Consider the following 20,644-nt stretch of genomic DNA (forward strand, 5'->3'; position numbering starts at 1 on the left):
ATTTAATGTTGGTATCTATGTTGGTTTCTTTTTTTTTCTGAAAGGCGTAAAGCAGATTTGTTTCTAAACTTGCACCTGTATTACTTATCCTATACTAATAATGTTTTGCATTTATCTATGAAACTGATTTGTAAAACACAGATACTGAGGCAGAACAAAACTCTAACTGCATCATAAATCAGAAAAGCAAAGTGTTATAAATGTGAACTAAGATCCACTAAATGTACCAAGTTTTCTATCAGTGAACAGCTTTCAAAGGCAACTGACAGATAAATGTTATGTACACTGTTTTCATCCTTTCTAATTACTTGTAAAATTACAACCTGATGCTAGCATATACTTTTGTTTTACAATAACAAAGTAACCAGCAGGAACAAACCCAGATTTTTAGTCTGAATGCTACTTTCATTTCCCAAGCATTTTCATTTCCCAGCTTTTATACCTGATGCTTTCTAAGTCTATTTTAGCAGATCAGATACCACACCTACAAACAGCACAAACTGCAAGTGACCACTTTACCTTCAGAAAAATCAATCAGTCCCAGCAAATGAAGCAGCTTCAGAGATGCAAATATAATCACAACAATACCCACTGTTTGCAGTCCCTCCGACTCCCACTCTAGAGTCAACATTCTTCCAACAGGCAAATCATTCCAGTCGTCACACCAGCTCGTGATCAGAGGGAAACGAGAAGATTTTACCAATAGTTTGCTTTGAAGAAAGTTGCAGTAGTACAAAGCGACGTTGCGCTGGGCTGTGGCAATTCACCAGCCACCCTAGCTGAGACAGAATTATTAGATAAAACCCTGCATCTCATGCTTCTCTAAGCACTGGATAATCAGTAGTGAGTCAACTTGTAAGGCTGAGGTGGACCACTAACCCCCAGGTATGGTATCCAGCAAGCAGCCTTACTTCAGAGCTGCTGGAGGAACATCTGTGGCAGGAGTGGAGACTTTGCTGTGTTGGTGCCAAGAAGAAATGCTCCCTGCAAACTTGCATGAGGGAGCACGCTGCTGTCAGCACTCTGCACTCCAGTGCTTCCAGACCCAGGCTTTGCGATTCTCCCTGAGCTTCACAGTCCTTCCCCAGCTTATTTTAGTACAATTTTTGTTAAGTGTGACACATGACAGTTTGCTAAAGACATACATCTGTTTCCACACATGCTGAATGCTGCACATCAGAAAACCCCTGCCCTCTGCATTACAAGAAATAATGCAGGGAAGCACTGTTCCTTCCTCTTCTTAAGCATCACCAGCATCTAATTAAAATCTTTAGTGGAAATGAGACTGAAAATTAAAGAAATGCACATCAGCACGACTGGTGCCTCCAGCTAGCGAAATATAGTGCTGTCAAGGAAACGTGCAGTGTCCAAACCTCTATTCTGCAGCCAGAGAGAATGTATTATTTATTGATTGAGAAACAAAACATCGCTTTTCGGTCTCAGAACATTAACCTAGAAGTGTTGAGCCCCAAATCCTGATCTTATAAATGGCAATTAGGCATTTTCTACAGCTACTGGGAAGATCTTGCCTAGGCTGTGCATCAGGGGAAAAACAAAAGAAGCTTATGATCCCAGTTGATTTAGGGGACAGTCTGTATAAAATTAATTGCTCTGTGTTTATTAATGTGATTTCCAAGAGGGTATGCAGTGTGAAAAATAGGATCTGAAGGATATTTATGCAGTTCATGCATAAAAAGTGTAAGGTTAACCCTAAACACTAATCTTGTGCCCATCCTAATAATTTAACTAAATCCTGCCCACGTGTCCAATGCAGTAATGTAAAAGGAACTCTCAGAAAAAGAGAGTACCTGAAATTTTCCCCTGCTTCTTGGAAGCAGAAACAAATGCTCCAAGATATTATTTATAAAGCTCAGAACTGAACTTTAATAATTTCAAAGTTGACTAAAAGAAGATAAGACCTGCCATTTCAAAACAAACAATCTACCCAATTTAACACATCATAATGCTTCAGGATAACATGCAGGATGATATGAATAGAACATACAAGGAATAAACTGTTCTGAAATTCTAAAAATAGTCAAATAATAATTATGTGATTTATGTATTAAGGTATAATTTTTAATTTAATTTAATTAATTAATTTTAATTAATTTAAGGTATATAATTTTATGAGGTTTCAAAGGTCTCCAAAATTATTTCGAATTATCATATTTCTCTTACATACATTGGTAACATAGTTTAATTCCAGTAAAATCTTATCTTTTAACTACAGTCTGTCAGTCTAATTAACACAGTAAAAATGGGAAGTATATGTTTTTCCTTTAACAGTTTTAAATTTCAAATTTATTAATAACAGCTTTTGTTTTAGTTCTTACAATAAGTTTTCATTGTCATTTATAAACTCTTCCTCTTTTCAACTTCTTCTGAGTTTTGCACATGACAGCAAAGAAATAAGAATGCCTATCTGATCCCAAATACATTGAAGTAATTTATCTTTCCACTATATTTTGGTTTTAACATCTTCTTGGAAAAATCAGTGTTCTCAGCCTTTTCTCAAAGATAAAGGCTCTCTTTATACTTTGATTTCCATTTCTCTTCTATGCAGACATTCTTTATCTGCTATTGTCTAATGTAGAATGGATCTGACCAAAATGGAACACACTTTTCAAGGTGAGGATATATCATTATTTGCTAATTGACTTGAATTTTACTGTTTTGTTAAATGATTACATCTGCCCAGTGATATATATATATATGTATATATATATATATATATATATATAAAAAAGCTTTAATTGGCTAGCAATAATAGTTCATCAGAAACTATTTGAGATTTTCCCTAAAAGTGGCTGAATAGGGAAACTGCTGCTGAGCTAGAAATAGAAACAAAATTTGGAGATATTAATTAGCTGTCCTTCTTTCTGTACTCTTATTTCCAGAGGGAAATGTCAGTCAGCCAGAAGAGAAAGAAACTCAAATAAACACAGAAAGGGCACCTACGTGCAGGTTAGCTGAACTTGTAATCTTCAATTTCTTGTTGATGCCAGATCTGAGCTTATTAGGCAAACTATCTGGCTGATTATGAATTTAATCCTCCTACTATCTAGCCAGTAAGAAATCTGTTCACAGGCAATAATCTTCAGTTTTCTAGATAAAAAAGTTTATATCTCAGAGTTAAGGAAGAAAGCTGTGGCAAGTAGAAAGCATTTGGGGAACCACCAGGAGTAATTAATTTACACAGATCCATTTCAGAACGATTAAAATATTTTTTATTGGGTAAAATAATTCACATTTATTGAATGTAAAACCTCCTGCACAGGCTGCTACAGATAAACACACAATACTGTGCAATTTTCATAAAATGCTTAGAAAAGTGAGACTAATATATGAAATCACTTTGTTCATCTCACCAGTGCTGCAGCTACTAAAGAGCACAATATCGCACCAGCAGAATACTTACATTACCAAAACCGCAGAAAAATTTTCTCTAGGTAGAAGAACTATGCAGAGTGTAATTACCCAAGATGAAATTTGTCAGACTTCATATATCATCTTTAATATTTATATTAAGTGTCCTAGATCTTTAATGACTGTAAGTGGATATAGGCTGAGGGAAAATAATAATAATAAAAAAAATAATAATAAAAAAATCAACACCTGTACAGGCAAGATAACATTTCATTGGTTTGTAATCAAGGGAGAAAATATGACATCCAAGCTTTTGAATGTTTGGTCTCATCCTTAGAAGTAAATTACACTGAAGCAATATTGTGGCTGTAGACATCTAAAGTTGTTTTCCTCATTTTAGTAGTCTGGTTCTAGGCTATGGAATGGGATTTTACTATTTTTTATTTTTTTTCTTTGTTTTCACCTTCCAACTCTCACATGCTCCTAGAAGCTTTTGTTCTTACTTTGATCTAAATCAAAGGACTGCAGCCATTACTGCTCTGAAAACAAGAGCCAAAAAGAATCCCATAAGACAACCGTTACCAATTCCCTCCCATGACATAACAGCTACAGGTGGTTTCATTTTTTCTATAAAATTAATTGACATAGTATGTTATACAATTATGCCTAAAATAGCTAGTATGCAAGTGGATTGTAAATTAAACAGAATGGCCATGGGAGTAACTGCAGCATTTTAATTTATAAAGTGTTAGCAAAGCACTAGAGAGAGACTCTCTCTTTCCTAAACAAGGTTAAATCACATTTAGTAATAGTAGGTAATCAAATTCTGGTTTGTTTTACTGCAAAGCCCACTGGCTTGCTTAGTAAACTAAATTATCTCTAAATTGCATGACTATGTCCTCAGCCTACAGACCTGTTTTTCTTTTTATGTTCACTTGATGTTGCAGTAGCAGCAATTGCCACTACCAAGTTTGTAAGCATAAATGTATGTCCATACTGGAGAACTGCAGTATAATGTAGCTACTTATGGTCAATTGGAACCAATCGCTTTATTACCTGTAATGCAGCAGTGCTATTGTAAGGCTCAGACTGGGTTAACACACCCAACAGAGAATCAGTAAAGGAAAACTTACCCCACAAAAAGCTTGCTATATATTGGTTCTAAAATTAAATGATTGTTGCTTTGTCGGTCATTGGAATCCCTGAATGGGAATGCAAACAACATTTATAAAAAAGTTCAAGCCTGAGGCATGTCTCAGCTTCAGTTCCCAATATTATCTGAATACCTCTTTGAACTTCCTTTCTCTTACTAACGTACTTTCTCTTAACTTAATTTCCTTACTAACCTTACAAGTTACCTTACATCCTTTCCCAGCATATAATAAAATGGTGTGGTTTTTTGTTGTTGTTTGTTTGCTTTCCTGCACAACCCTTCTCTTCAGTCTTTGCACATTTGGAAAGAACATAGTAAAAGCAGTATCTTGCCTGCAGATTTTCTTCTTTCACTAACACTTTTGCAATTACACACTGGGTCAGATGACACCTTTACCAACCATTTTACTTCTGCAAACAGGACCTACTGGGAGGCCTCAGATCAAGCTGGTAGAGATGATAGGACAGAGTAGCAGCTTTCACAGCTCCACATTCAGTCATTTTCTGTTAGGCAAATTAGAAATATATCTACTTATGCTTGTCCATACACCTAAAAAGCTACATTTTTATGGTCTGTGGAGCTGTTAGATGACTTCAGATGAGTTCCTACACAAAGTTACAGGCGTTTTCTGCTGCAATGATTAAGAAAACAAATGATCCATGTATTTTAGTTTCAAAACTTAATATTCTTGTAATCAACAGAAATATTCATCATCCAAACCTCAAAACCGTCTATCATTTTAAAATCCTGAAGCTATCTTATGCAACACCTTTACTTCAAAACTGGTGTGGCTGGCCCCTTATAGTTCAAGGTGTGGTTAGGAACTAAACTAAGAAAAAATATTTTATTAAAGATGACCATATGTATGTCATTACAGTGAAGCTCTTATCTTGTGATGAACCTGTCTTTCTCTGATTTAAAGTACAGGTAAAGTAAATGTTCTATTTCTCTTATTGGCTTTTAGAAAGGTGAAGTACTATATTTTCTCATAGCAACAGGAAGGTATTATAAAAGTCTGAAGAGGCTGACATATTTCTACATTCAATGTACTTGTTAAAAGATAAGTGAATCTGTCCTGTAAAGATGAGATGAAAACAAAACAAAACAAAACAAAACAATACTATATTATACAACTGCAGCACTTTCGAGAAATTTAAATCAAAAAGCCTACAGTCACAATCTTGTTCCCTAGGTGTGTATAAGACTTGGATTATGTATGTGTAGATTTGACTACAGATCTGTAACATGCGATAACCATTCAGAATGATGCAATATTCAGAATTAGTCTGTGGTACTTACTTATCCATTATTGTCTGTCTGATTTATTAACAGCATCTGAAACATGTCTATTATTTTTTTTCTTCAGTCAGTGACAAAACATCATTTAGGTGCATCAGCCCCTGAGGCCATACTTTGAGTGTTGTTTTCAGTTCTGGAGCCCCAGTACAAGAGAGACATGGGAATACTGGACAGAGTCCAATGTAGGGCCACCAAGCACCTCTCCTATGAGGAGTGGCTGAGAGATCTGGGACTGTTCAGCCTGAAGAAGAGGAAGCTCAGGGGGAATCTAATAAATATCAATAAATACCTGAAGGGAGTTTGCAGGGAAGATGAAACCAGGTTCTTTCTGTGGTGCCTCTTGTCCTGGTGCCCAAACAGGCACAAACTAGAAAACATCAGGTTCCCTCTGAACATCAGGAAGCATTTCTGTGCTGTGCAGGTGACTGAGCATGGCACAGGTTGTCAGAAAGATTGTGGAGTCTTCATCACTGGATATCTTCAGAAACTGCCTGGACATGGTTCTGGGCAGCCTGCTCTGGGTGTCCCTGCTTGAGCGGGGGGTTTGAACAAGATGGCCTGCAGAGGTCCCTTCCAGCCTCAGACATTCTGTAAAAATAAACCTGAAAGTAAACTTGTTAGGGCAAGTTCTTTTCTTGCTTTTAGCCAGTAAAGGTCTTTTTTCTGTGTGCAGGTCCCTATGTAAAAGTGATTGTGTTTACTGCAGTGAAATAGGTAACAAAGGGAAATGAACAAGAATATAGGGATAAAAGTGCATGTAAAACCTACACTGAAAAGAGCAGGGGTATTGCATTTTTGTTTGTTTTGTTTGTTTTCTTTCTCATTCAGAACTTTCTCTCTATTAGGAATCTCAGAGCCTTTTGAATTCCCCCATCAGATGTATGTGTTTTGGCATAGTACTAATGATTCAGGAAATTTACTTTTGCAGAAAATGTAAAGGTTTTGTGACTAGACTCCTGTTCATTCACAAAGAGAGAAGAAAAAAAATCATTATGAAGAAGGAGTCGGAAGAAATAGCATTACGTGTTGGTGTTTTTAAGTTCCTAATGCAGTTTTTTCTCGGCTCCCACTTGTTCATACAGTGGTATTTGAGGATCCATGCAGCACAATGAAAAACAATCTGCTTCAGCAGTTTTGCTGTTCTAGCACTCTGAAAAGCAGCAACAGTATAAAAACTTGAAGGAAACAATAATTTTGTAATGTCTTGTTATCAATTAAGGAAAAGAAGGATTTCAGCTCTTCCTTGAGGAAGCATTATGATGTCCAACAGACTTCATCATGAGCTTCTTGCACAAACTGAAACAAGGGAAACAGCAAAATACAGAATCACACTTTTCTGTACTTCCAACAAAACCTTAGACTTTTGATAGCACTTTTGATTGTGCTATGCCACTGCAGGGACTAGCTCTTTTCTTCTTCAGTAGTTTTTCAGGTTTTATCACAGCTTCTGTACTCCATGCTGACAGTTTGGATAAGCAGATACTCTATTATGCACAGCAGGCTTATGGGTCATGAGTTCATTTTCATGTGCTTGTTGACATGCAAATGGCTGTATCCCAGTCTCATAAAGGAGACACTTGCATGCCTTCCTCTCTGTTACACCAATAGATTTAAAACATGGATCAGAGATTGCTGAATACTTAAGCCATGTTCAACCATTTCTAAGGCCAAGAATATTTTTGCTGCCATTAATACTCTAGGATTCATTTCCCTCCAATATTCATGAGCAGACCAGGCTATGAATTTTAATTTCTCTAATCTCCTCAAAAGCAATTTCCCTAGCTTCCCAGTCATGCTGCTCTTTTCTGAACTCACTCCAATTAGGTGGAACAGTTATATAGAAAAAAAATTTAGTTAACTAGTTTTTAGGTGTAAATAAATTAGTCATGATCAAGATTGTCCAATGCGACTGCCAGCCATAGCCTTTACAATTCATTAATGTCCCTCTCTGACCAAAATAATATTAAATATTTAATAACATTTTGTCTTATTACTTAAAAGCAAATAAAACTCAGCAATCTACCTCCTAACATCACACGCCTATGTATACCCTAAGTTTTTAGGAACTTGTATTCCAATAGAGGTATCTTAAGAGTGTGCCAGAAATTCAGCAGCCTGCTCCCTCACTGCAACTGATGTTTGTTTTCATAATGTTTCTTTTTGAACTTATTCTTAGAGATATTTCTTGCTAACAATGACAGTAACACATATTGTCTCTTACTGAAGCAGCTCTGAAACACACTGGAGAATAATTAGGCTCTCCCAAGACAGCCTAAGCACGTTAAAACAGAAGATTGTTAAAACAGGAGAAAAATAATTTGACAAAAAGAAAAAAAAGACATGGAGCCTTGAGGATGTATCCTCAAGACACATTGGAGACAGTAACTCATCTCCCTTTGTACTTGTCTCATGGTTGCAGTCCAAGACTAGTAATCCCCTGCAAGCTCAGGAGAAGACAAGCCAGACTCTAACAGCGTAACAACAGGTTTTGACCAACATTGCCTGCATGAGAATTTTGCAATACAATGTCAAGATTTTCTGTACTACCAGATCTATGTGAAGAAAAGCAGTAGCCAAGTGTTCCTTACTGTGTGGGACTCAACACAGCCCATATGCAAGCATGTGGTAACAGATAAAGTTTTGTCCAGCTTTGTGTATTAATTCTTATTTACACTTTAACATATGTATAGAGGACATGCCTATAGAATTTAAGGAAAATGTATTCCTTAAAAGTTTCTCATTTGGATCCTGGCTAGAGAAAGAAGTTAAATCTATATTGTAAGGTGAATTCACCAGCCAACTGGTGAATTCGTAATTTCAAGTCTACTACATGTTTTCTTCCTAATGAATTACACTGTCTAGCATACCAAAGTAGATATATATGATACCTGCTCAGAGATACAACCTAACAGAATGCAATGGCTGTCTCACTCCTTTGTTGACTGTTTTGTTTTGATTTTAATTGTTTTGGGGGAAAGGGAATGCAACTGCAGTAAAGGTTAAGAAATACTTGCTGCATTATTTGTTGAACACATGCTCCCATTTTTCAGACTGAGGGAATTTCTGATCCCCAAAGAAGCTTCTCAGAAATATTAATAAGTGAAGAGTCACAAAACATTTTAGTATAGACACAGAAAAATATTAAAAATAAACAGTTTGAACAAATACAATAATTTTTCTCCCATCCCAAACCTCTGAACATGATATATTTAGAAATACATTCTCTATGTATCGTAAAATTAAAAAAACAAAAACAAAAATACCTATCTAGATTTTTCTTAAAGATTTAATATTGTAAAGAATAAATTAATCAAAATATTTTCCTTTTTTTTTTTTTTCTTTTTTTCTTTTCCCTTTTCTTTTCTTTTTTTTTTTTTCCAAGTTTCTACTTATACAGGTTGTCTCTTAAGGAGGCTAGAAATAAAAAGATGCACTGACACAAAATTAAGGTGGTTCTATGGTCTTCAAGAATATGTATCAGCAACAGGCAAGTTTCAAAAAAGTCAGATTCAAAAGTTAAGGAATAGTTCCAACTACCTTAGCCTCTTTGGAACTGCCATACTCCAATGGAAACAAAATGAATATATACTAGGCACATAGGAGTGGTGTTCAGCTGAAAAGCATTTTCAGGCTTTCTGGTAGTTAAATTAGCATTTGGCAAAGTTATGTCCTGTGCTGAGAAGCAGTAATGGTGAGAAGTTCTGAGACACTATTTGACAGAAGGGGGAATTTCAGCCCTTTGGAAAGGGAAAAGGGTTTTGGACACTCAGAGAATGAGACCAAGCAGCCAGACCCAACTGCACCCCTGTCCACAGTCTTAATGATTGGTTCAATGCTCTGGGCAATACAGCTTTTCAGAAGAAAAAGAAGAAAATATGAGCACTGAGTACACATGATAAATGCTTAATGTTCTGGGGGTAGCTGCAGCATTTTAAAATACACCACAGCTATTTTGCAGAGAATAAAGAGACTGAAGCTGAATGCGTGGTCCTAGGCATGGTCCTAGGTCCTAGCTTCAAAGAGCTGCACACTGCCCTTTGAAGCAGTTGGTGACCAGCGACTTTAGTCATTTGGTGCAGTACATTCTTTTTCAGTTCAAAAGTGACTCATATCAATTTTGAGTTAAACTTTCACCTTATCATTATTTTCATTTTGTATCCTGAGCTATCAACTCCCAGCAGTAAAATAAATGTTGAGAATCATTTTTTTTTTAGCTGAAATCATGACCTGATGTACAAAAAGACACAAAACCAACAGTAAAAGAAATATTAACGCTAAGATTTTATGTATTTATTTATTTATTTTTAAAGGAGACCGTCTTAGTTTCTTTGTTCACATTTGAAGTTCTTTTGTTTATCCTTTTCTCACCTGTGCAAAACAAATAACATTGCTGTGCAAGTGTAGGAATTTTAACATAGAACCATTGATCTTAAAACAGACATTGTGGCTATACATAAATATATCACTAAATATACTTCAGGAAATTCAGACACTGTACATACAAAGGTCAAAGAAAAATGTCTAGTGAAGAGTTAAGCAGCAATTTTTTCACCAAACAGATTTTCATGGAGTGTCAGTGTATGATGATCTGAGAAATATCCCCTACATGTTATGAATTATGATTGATGCTATTCATTTATTAGTTGTTCCTGTGAAAACAGATGTGTTTTTAAAGTTTTTGTCAATGATTTTCTCCTGTTTTCTCATCTAAATGGTTTTGACACACATTCAACAAACACGTTTCTCTGTTGCTCCAGAACTGCACAATGGTATAAAGTATAGTGGTAAATATAAAGAAGTGGGGGAAAGAAGGGGAATTTCCAATGAGATATCAGAAAGACAGTGACTGAAAAGTGCTAATGGGAGGCAGGCAAAATGCACAGGAAACTTACATAGGGAGGAAAGGATCAGTGGCTGAGCACACTTTTGCTGCAGGGTAGCCTGTGTCAGCAGCAACATGAGCCAAGGACAAGAAAGTCAAAGGAGAGGGAAAGAAAGCCTCTGTGATGGCTAAGCAAAATGCTCTCTTTACCAGAATTCTGGCCCAAAGCATGCCTAAGGAAACTGAAGGCATCAAAACAGATAAAGAAATCCTGCCTTCTTACTCAGATGCAGACAGATGCCATAAAACAGGAGAAACTAGGCTGGGTATCTTTTGCACACAAAGTTTTAATGGTCTGTATTAAACGTGGTCCTCCAAACAAAACTAATGATATTTCAGAAATGTTGAAAAATCAAGGTGATTTGCCTACATCTGTCTGCTCATTTTCACTGCATGGCATCTGATGATCTAGAGGGAAAGAGAAGCATCCTCTGGGGTGGTGCTCTGAGAAATGGAACGGCAGAGAGGAGGGAAGGGGGTCAGGCATCCTGCAGGGACAGCCACCAGGGAAAGCAGCTCTGTTTTCTGCAGGATATGGGCAAAGGAAAGCTGCCTCCCTTTGTCTGGAGACACCAGGACCAGCAAGGTACCTGGACTCTCGTTGAAATGCAAAGGATTAAAAGCACCGAGAGGAGTAAAACCATAGCTTTGTTACAGCAACGTCAGGATTTCCTTCCAAACAGTGTAGCAGAACACCAATTTTCCTTTAAAAAGATGCAGATTACTGGGGGAAAAGGCTACAAGTAGTTTCACAAATCATTGAAAATTAGATGCTGTTAGAGCATCATTTAAAACCTTACCAAATTTAGAACATACAAATAATTTTTTTTTTCAAATACTGATTCTAATAAGCCCCAGTAATCAATTAAGATTTCAATAACTTAAAGTATCAGATAGATTTTTTATTTTTTTTTAACATAGGTTTTTTTAGTCTACTCAATTGCACTCTCCACAAAAACTTACCAGAATGTCAGAATGGAAATATCAATCATCCGTATATATGACTAGTTATGGCATGCATTTCGTTGGTAAAATCAGTGATTTTGTTAGAAGATACAGGAATATTTATTTACTTTTACTTCTTTTTTTATTATTTTTAAGGCTACTTAGCTAAACCAGCCTCTCACCCCTGGACAAAATTTGTAATACTTTTATCTTAATAATACTGTACTATAGCATTAGAATATAGAAGTTAAATTTTGAAAATATTATCTTTAGAGAAGTGGAAGGAAAGTCTATGCAAATTTTATTATAGCTTTAAAAAGAAAAGCAAACAAACAAACTGCAAAATGTAATATATTTAAGACTTAGAAAAAATCCCAAACTGTTAATGCATCTTTATTTTTGACCCTTTAGACTAGGTAACTTTTGTTGGCCCTTCGCATTTCTTTATCTTATTTAATTCTTATTTCTTATGCATTTCTGTAATCCCATACTTCAACCGAAACCATCCAGGATATTTATAAACAATAATTTATTTAATGGAGATACCAGTGGAATCACATACTAAAGATGCATCCTGACAGCAGTAAATATACACTTGGTATCCAAAGCCCACTTTTGGATGTTCAGGAAGAACATTTATAAAATTCGTACTCCTATGCTACAGTACATTAAAAAATAAATAAACAAACGCTCATAAAAAAAAAAAAAAAAAAAAAAAAAAAAAAAAAAAAGAGATTTAATATTGAATAACAATATCATAGCAAACAGACAAACCACTTAGCTGTTGCAGTAGCTAGGAAAAACTTGCCTTGAGTTGGACACTTAAAAATCTGTGGAAGATGACACTGGATTCGGCCCTTAACATAATACTTTCAGTTCAAGCATGCAGTGTCAAAGGCTGAAGTGTTTCCCCCGCCCCTGGAGTGTAGCTGTCTGTGATCAAGGCCAGCTCCCTGGGAAGCAAGAGGTGTTTCAGAAGCTGCAATTGCCTATGAAGCTGTTTGAGAAAGATCAGGAAGAAATTTCCCCCATTTCTCTCTTGAGCTGCATTTACTCTGAGGCTCTTGCTTTTGCTCCCTTCCTGGGCTATATTGCAGTCATAGAGGTGCTGGGCTCATACCCACCCCATTGGTCCACACTCTGAACCTGGCTTGCAGACTTCCCAGCTTGACATCCATCCTTCCCTCACAAAGAAACTTATCCTTGCTGCTGCCTGAGAGTACAGTGCACTTGCAATATCTTCTGTGTTTATCAACACAGAAAAAATCATCTTACTACAATGGCAGCAAGAATACATAAAGTAGTAAGAAAACAAGGAGGAGACTGAATCCTAGAAAGAAGAGTAAAGTGACAACAGCAAAGAAACAACTTGAACCTGCCAATAAGAGGGAAGATGCAGTGATCCAAAAGAGCAGTGATCCAAGACTGGATAGATAGCAAGGCAACAGTGGTTCTGAGAAGAGATTTGGAGGAAAAAACAGCAGCAAATCCAAAGAGGAGAGAGGTGTGGAATAGGAGAGCAGGAAAGACTGGGAGTTGTTCAAGGATGGTGAAAGGTGCAATGAGACTAAGGGCAAGAAGAAGAGAAAACAGTATGAGAACCACAGGAATTCAGCATATTTAATAAAATTGATAAATTTAATAAAAGTCAAGGAAAAGATTTTCTATTTCACAATAACGTTATTTTTTACTACACAAAAAATATGCCGTGAATGTTAGAAGAGATATCTAAACCATGCTCACTAACAATTATGCACACATAAGAGAACCAAAAAAATACTTGTGCTTCACTGGTGACTCATTTGTATGCACCATAACAGACAGGAGTTAATATATTTTTCTTTTTTGGAATGCTATCAAATTGCAGAATAAATAACAAAGAAGATTTATAGTGTTATTACAATGAAATATCTCAGGAATTTAGGCCCATAAAATATTATGCCACTTTCACGTCTGCCATCTTTTATCTGCTGTTTACATTCTCCTTTAAAACTAATAGTAGCCTCCTTCATACAGATGTAATCATTGTAGCTGTGCCTCCAGCACTCCAAAAGAGTGACTTGCTACATCTGTTAACTCTCTTTATATTCCCTCCCGAGTGGCAAACCAATTTATAATGAATAGAAAGTACGAATCTTCTTCTGAAGTCAATGGAAGGGAGATCATTGTTATGGATGGCTGATCAGCTATTTCTTCCCTCCAACTGCCTCCATGGCCACTATATTTTCGTCTGTTAGCAGATCATGTTCCACTCCAAGTTGTTTTGTTTTTCTGCTAACACATAAACCCACTCTGGTTTCCAATTCTCACATCTGTGGACACATTGGTCTGACCAGATGCCATTGCTGACACCGTCAACAGTTCTGCTTGTGCTTTGTTTAATTCAGTTGTTCAGTTATGCTGTTTAGCAAAGATCCTTTACAAAACTGGACGGAAAGGAATTAAAACAACAGAAGTGAGGCAGAAAGCCAGATTCAGAGATAAGAAAACCTTGCTTATAAGTTACCAGTTCCTGCTCCAGGCACCTAGCCCAACAACACTCCTAAATCAAATAATTAATTAGTCTAATTAAATTCCAGAGGTATATATGTGACCATATATAGAGCCAACAAGTCAGTGATGTTTCTAGCAGTGCAGACATAAGGGTGAAACCTTTAGTCTTTATAAGAACCTTTATAAGGAGGGTCATCTCCACCCTCCCCATTTTCCTCCCTTTCACTCCAAATACCGTGCTGCCATTTTTTGTCTTAATAAACTCTGACTTCAGAATGTGCCATTTGCCAATGCTCCTGATGCTCCCATAACATTAAGCAGGTTTTTTCTTAAGATGTCTTTGCATCAAAGAATGGTTGAAAAAGATTAATCTGCCTAAAAAGAAATAAAAAATCTGTTAGTTTTTCAGCCATATCTTGTCTGTAACCACTGTGATTTGTGTTCATAGCTCTGTGAACATAAACCACTAGTACAGAGCCTGAAATTTATACCTCATATAGAAATATCTCCATATGAAGTAGAATAAAGTAAGCTTTTTCTTTGCTTGGAAGAGGGAATGTCTTTTAAAAAGTTAAAGAATTCTAAGCAGATTTGTCCTGGTCTAGTGTATTTCAAATTAACAAGGCAAGCTAAGTAAAATCAAAGTGTGGTTTTACGTCTTACTCTGTACATCTTAATTTCTGGTAAGGTAATTATGATAATTGTGTCATAATATTATGCTGTTTCCATTCCACATATTCTGCTAGATAAGTACTGCAATTGCAAATTAGTTTTGATCAGCACCACCACCTGCTAATAAGGAAAGCTACTTTTTTACCTAGCAAGCTGTTGTGTTGAACACCAGTGCTGAGAATAGTACTTCTGCTCATAATCACCAAGATCAATGATAGGAAAAATAAGAACATTTATTATTTTTTCTTTTATTCTTGCATGCAGAATATCTTCGTGAAGTTACAGCCAATGGATTGTTTGAGGCACTGCTGTTTTGAGAATTAAATACAAATTAGGAAATCCTACCTTTGGGTTTGCAATTCTAACATGGGGGAGAAGCGGGGTGAATCAGGCAGTCAGTAAGAGATGGTTGAAGGCAGATAGAGCATACGAAAAGAAAAGAGGAAAAAATAAATAAATGAAGTCCTAAGAACAAAGAGAAATGCAGCAGCAGTATGAGCAATTGTCTGACTTCTGGCATGATTTGGACATTGCAAACTTGTAAGTAGCTTAAATAGAATATTAAAGTATAACAGTATATATATACAGTATAACGAGTATACTCAAGTTCAAGTATACTCACTCTAACAGTTACCACTCAATACAGCAATAAATAATGTTATATGAATGAGCCAAGAGCAATGCACAGTCGAGGGAGATAGCAAAGAGCATACCATTCACAGAGAAAAAAAGTTTGTGGCACTCATGAATGTAACAACTGGCACCACATCATGTCAAGTCAAAGTTATTCATACTGGAATAACTGAAAATCATGCCCACTTTCCAGGTACTATTCATAAAAATTACCAAGACAAACAGTACCCGTGTCAGGTGTTTCTGAACAGATGTTTCTAGCTTTCAACCTATTTAGCTTATTCTTTCACTTTATTTCTGTTCTCCAAATTAATATGAAATATAACCCAAAATATGTTAAGAAAAATATGAAGAAATGTGAAGGAAAAAAATCTCTTTTCATCGCGTATTGTATTTTTGATTTTAATTATGCTTTTTAAATCTTTGTACATTTAAAATACAAAAGTAATAACTTTCTACTGATGGCAGATGGGACATCCATGTAAATGTCTTTAATGTTAAGATTTTAATGTTAAGATTTTATTGGTAAAGTAATACAAACCAGACGGATATGCTAGGTCAAGAACACTATCAGGTACACGGCTGACTGGTGCACAGAAACTCACATTACCTTAGTCTTGATGTAAACACTTAAATGCAAGTTTACATCATGCACTGTAAATCAGGTTGGTAGAGTGCACTGATGTCTATCCCTTTCCTGTGATTTCCTCAATTCAAAATGTTGAACAGTAACAGCTAGAATAAGCAGATTTGCACTTACTTCAAAAAAAAAAAAAAAAAAAAAAAAAAGTAAATAATTAAAAAATTGCTGGGTGATGGAAGTCCTTCTACTTTGAGTGTTTTGTTTGTTTTAGGACTTTGATTTTTTTTCAGACATTATGGACTTCAGTGCTTCTGATACTCAACCTTGTGATATTGCTGTAGTTTTAGTAGTAGAACTGCAGAGACAGGTGATACTAAGAGTGATTAATATGTACCCTATAAATCCCTCATCCCCACTGATTTACTATTATATTAATGAAATTATTGAGTGTGTTAACACTACAAGACCTAAAGGTTCACATACTTTTTTTTGGTTAGAGTATTTAATATTTATCATTCTACTGAGAATAATAGTAACTGCTTCAGGACATCATCATGCACTGAAGCATCATGTCCTCAAGATGCACTGAAAACAATGAAAATTGGACATACACGTGAAGTTACCAGGAGTTATATTTCCATATTCATTGCTTGCATAAGCAGTGGGTGGATATTACAGAAGGAGGTTTAGCACAGAAGGGGTGGTGGTGTGGCTCTCTATATAAGACAGTCTTTCGAGGTTGTAGAACTCGAGGCTGGGAATGACAAGGTCGAGTCCCTTTGGGTTAGGATCGGCAGGGACAACAAGGCTAGTGTCCTGGTCGGGGTCTGCTATAAACCGCCGAACCAGGATGAGGAGACGGATGAGGAATTCTACAGGCAGCTGACAGAAGTTGCGAAATCTTCAGCCCTTGTACTCGTGGGGGACTTCAACTTCCCTGACATATCCTGGAAGCACAACACAGCCTTGAGAAAGCAGTCTAGGAGGTTTCTGGAGAGCATGGAAGATAGCTTCCTGACACAGCTGGTTAGTGAACCTACCAGGGGTGGTGCCCCGCTAGACCTTCTCTTCACAAACAGAGAAGGACTGGTGGAGGATGTGATTGTCGGGAGCTGTCTTGGGCAGAGTGACCACGAAATGGTGGAGTTCACTATTCTTGGTGAGGCCAGGAAGGGGACCAGTAAAACCGCTGTTTTGGACTTTCGGAGGGCTGACTTTGAGCTGCTCAGGACACTAGTTGGTGGAGTCCCTTGGGAGGCGGTTCTGAAGGGCAGAGGGGTCCAGGAAGGCTGGGCGCTCTTCAAGAGGGAAATCTTAATGGCGCAGGAACGGTCTGTCCCCACGTGCCCAAAGACGAGCTGGTGGGGAAGAAGACCAGCCTGGCTCAACAGAGAATTGTGGCTTGATCTTAGGAGGAAAAAGAGGGTTTATAATCTTTGGAAAAGTGGGCAGGCCACTAGGGAGGACTTTAAGGATGTAGCGAGGCTGTGCAGGGACAAAATTAGGAAGGCCAAAGCTCATCTGGAGCTCAATCTGGCTACTGCCGTTAAAGATAACAAAAAACATTTCTATAAATACATCAGTGCTAAACGGAGGACTAAGGAGAATCTCCATCCTTTACTGGATGCGGGGGGAAACTTAGTTACAAGAGATGAGGAAAAGGCGGAGGTGCTCAATGCCTTCTTTGCCTCAGTCTTTAGCAGCAATACCTGTTGTTCTCTGGATACTCAGTACCCTGAGCTGGTGGAAGGGGATGGGGAGCAGGATGTGGCCCTCACTATCCATGAAGAACTGGTTGGTGACCTGCTACGGCACTTGGATGTACACAAGTCGATGGGGCCGGATGGGATCCACCCAAGGGTACTGAGAGAACTGGCAGAGGAGCTGGCCAAGCCACTATCCATCATTTATCAGCAGTCCTGGCTATCGGGGGAGGTCCCAGTTGACTGGCGGCTAGCAAATGTGACGCCCATCTACAAGAAGGGCCGGAGGGCAGACCCGGGAAACTACAGGCCTGTCAGTTTGACCTCAGTGCCAGGGAAGCTCATGGAGCAGATCCTCCTGAGAGTCATCACGCAGCACTTGCAGGGCAAGCAGGCGATCAGGCCCAGTCAGCATGGGTTTATGAAAGGCAGATCCTGCTTGACGAACCTGATCTCCTTCTATGACAAAGTGACGCGCTGGGTGGATGAGGGAAAGGCTGTGGATGTGGTCTACCTTGACTTCAGCAAGGCTTTTGACACCGTCTCCCACAGCATTCTCCTCAAGAAACTGGCTGCCCTAGGCTTGGACTGGCGCACGCTTCGTTGGGTTAGAAACTGGCTGGATAGCCGGGCCCAAAGAGTCGTGGTGAATGGAGTCAAGTCCAGTTGGAGGCAAGTCACTAGTGGCGTCCCCCAGGGCTCGGTGCTGGGGCCGGTCCTCTTTAATATCTTCATCGATGATCTGGACGAGGGCATCGAGTGCACCCTCAGTAAGTTCGCAGATGACACCAAGTTAGGTGCGTGTGTCAATCTGCTTGAGGGTAGGAAAGCTCTGCAGGAGGATCTGGATAGGCTGCACCGATGGGCTGAGGTCAACTGCATGAAGTTCAACAAGGCCAAGTGCTGGGTCCTGCACCTGGGGCGCAATAACCCCAAGCAGAGCTACAGGCTGGGAGAGGAATGGTTGGAGAGCTGCCAGGCAGAGAAGGACCTGGGAGTGATGGTGGATAGTCGGCTGAATATGAGCCAGCAGTGTGCTCAGGTGGCCAAGAAGGCCAACGGCATCCTGGCTTGTATCAGAAACAGTGTGACCAGCAGGTCTAGGGAAGTGATTGTCCCCCTGTACTCAGCTCTGGTGAGGCCGCACCTCGAGTACTGTGTTCAGTTTTGGGCCCCTCGCTACAAGAAGGACATCGAGGTGCTTGAGCGGGTGCAGAGAAGGGCGACGAAGCTGGTGAGGGGCCTGGAGAACAAGTCCTACGAGGAGCGGCTGAGGGAGCTGGGCTTGTTCAGCCTGGAGAAGAGGAGGCTCAGGGGCGACCTTATCGCTCTCTACAGATACCTCAAGGGAGGCTGTAGCGAGGTGGGGGTTGGCCTGTTCTCCCACGTGCCTGGTGACAGGACGAGGGGGAATGGGCTTAAGTTGAGCCAGGGGAGTTTTAGGTTAGATGTTAGGAAGAACTTCTTTACTGAAAGGGTTGTTAGGCATTGGAACAGGCTGCCCAGGGTAGTGGTGGAGTCACCATCCCTGGAAGTCTTCAAAAGACGTTTAGATGTAGAGCTTAGGGATATGGTTTAGTGGGGACTATTAGCGTTAGGTCAGAGGTTGGACTCGATGATCTTGAGGTCTCTTCCAACCTAGAAATTCTGTGATTCTGTGAGGTAGAATTAAAGGGCACTGCTAATTGATTTGGAAAAGAGGAAAACTGGGCTTCATTCTTTTGACATTCAAGAGCAGGATTTCTTGATTCAGAAAGAAAAATCAACAACAAATCTCACCAGCTGTGACATTAACTGGATAGATATTTTCTGCATATTTTAAGAATCATAATGAAAGTTTTAAAGAAGAAAAAAATAAATGGAGCTCATTTTTGTCATCATTAGAAATTAAAGCAATTAGTGAATATTAATACTTTATATTCCACCGTAGAGCACAGAAGGTTTGAGAGGTACTTTTTTTTTTTTTTTTTCTTTTTAAATAGAATGGGAACCTAAGGTGCAAAAAAGCCACACTCACTGGTGTAAGTGACATGACATACACCCAGGAGCAGAATCTGGGACTAAGCTACATCCATTATAAGATACTGCTAATGAAAAGACAGAAGCTGCACATGTTGACAGGAATTCTGTTGGTTGCAGATTCTACTTTATTTTATTCAAATGTATTAACAACAGTAATTTCATTCCAATAACAAAAAGAGAAGAGTTGAAGAATAGTCTTAGCAGGTTGTAATAGCTCTGAGTATGGTACCAGACAAAAATGATGCAGCCTCCTTGTATACAGGATAATTCCTTTATTTTATGAATTTTATGATACAATAAGCATTCCAAGACAAAGAATATAAAGTACTGAAAGATAAATGCTGCTGTAAAATGAGTTTCAAATACTACATCTTCTGTTCTTACTTTTGGATTTTTGGACTGGCCACACTTAATCAGCAGCACAATAGGGATAATGTAAGTATGAAAACTTTAATGCAGTTCAAATAATATTTTCTGTTTACAGAGATTTCATGTACATTAGAAATCCACATTAAGCCCTTGTTCAAATTCTGTGTGGCCCAGGAGAGAGAGCAGGAACCCTCTCGTGTTCAGGAAACCAAAACCTACCTCTGCCAAAATAACATTATATGTTGAGGTGTGAAATAACATTCAATTGTAAGGTTTACTATGTTAATATCTGAAAAAAAAAAAAAAAGATTTCCGAGCCTTTTATTAGAGCCACTAAACAGTAATTTACTGCTGTATTGTCATCTGCATTACTACCTGCTAATGCTTACAGTTGCATCACCATTATCTAATGCCACTTCTACAGAATTTTACTTGTTTTCATCTCAGTTCATATTTTTCTATCTTAATCTGCTCAACCCATTGCTGTGTAGAGAAATTAAATAAAAGCTTAGCATTTAATT

The 20,644-nt window shown here is 38.1% G+C and overlaps 1 protein-coding gene across 11 annotated transcripts in view; it reads right to left on the reverse strand.

Annotated features, from left to right (window-relative positions):
• The window catches only part of KCNIP4 (potassium voltage-gated channel interacting protein 4), a 444,218-nt gene that overhangs the window by 112,261 nt on the left and 311,313 nt on the right, over positions 1-20,644 (reverse strand). The window contains exon 1 of one of the 11 annotated variants that reach the window (XM_084518869.1): positions 6,111-6,369. The exons of 7 other annotated variants lie outside the window; for them this stretch is intronic. Coding sequence is in view for 1 of the 4 variants with exons in the window: in XM_084518864.1 (XP_084374990.1) it covers positions 520-631 (112 nt within the window). In the remaining 3 variants the exon portion in view is untranslated. Of the gene's footprint in view, positions 1-519; positions 870-911; positions 1,050-6,110; positions 6,370-20,644 lie in introns of those variants that run through there. 3 more of the 11 variants (XM_084518868.1, XM_084518862.1, XM_084518864.1) reach the window with 3 other exon arrangements.

The sequence above is a fragment of the Aythya ferina genome, assembly GCF_964211825.1.
Source record: "Aythya ferina genome assembly, chromosome: 4".
NCBI lineage: Eukaryota > Metazoa > Chordata > Aves > Anseriformes > Anatidae > Aythya > Aythya ferina.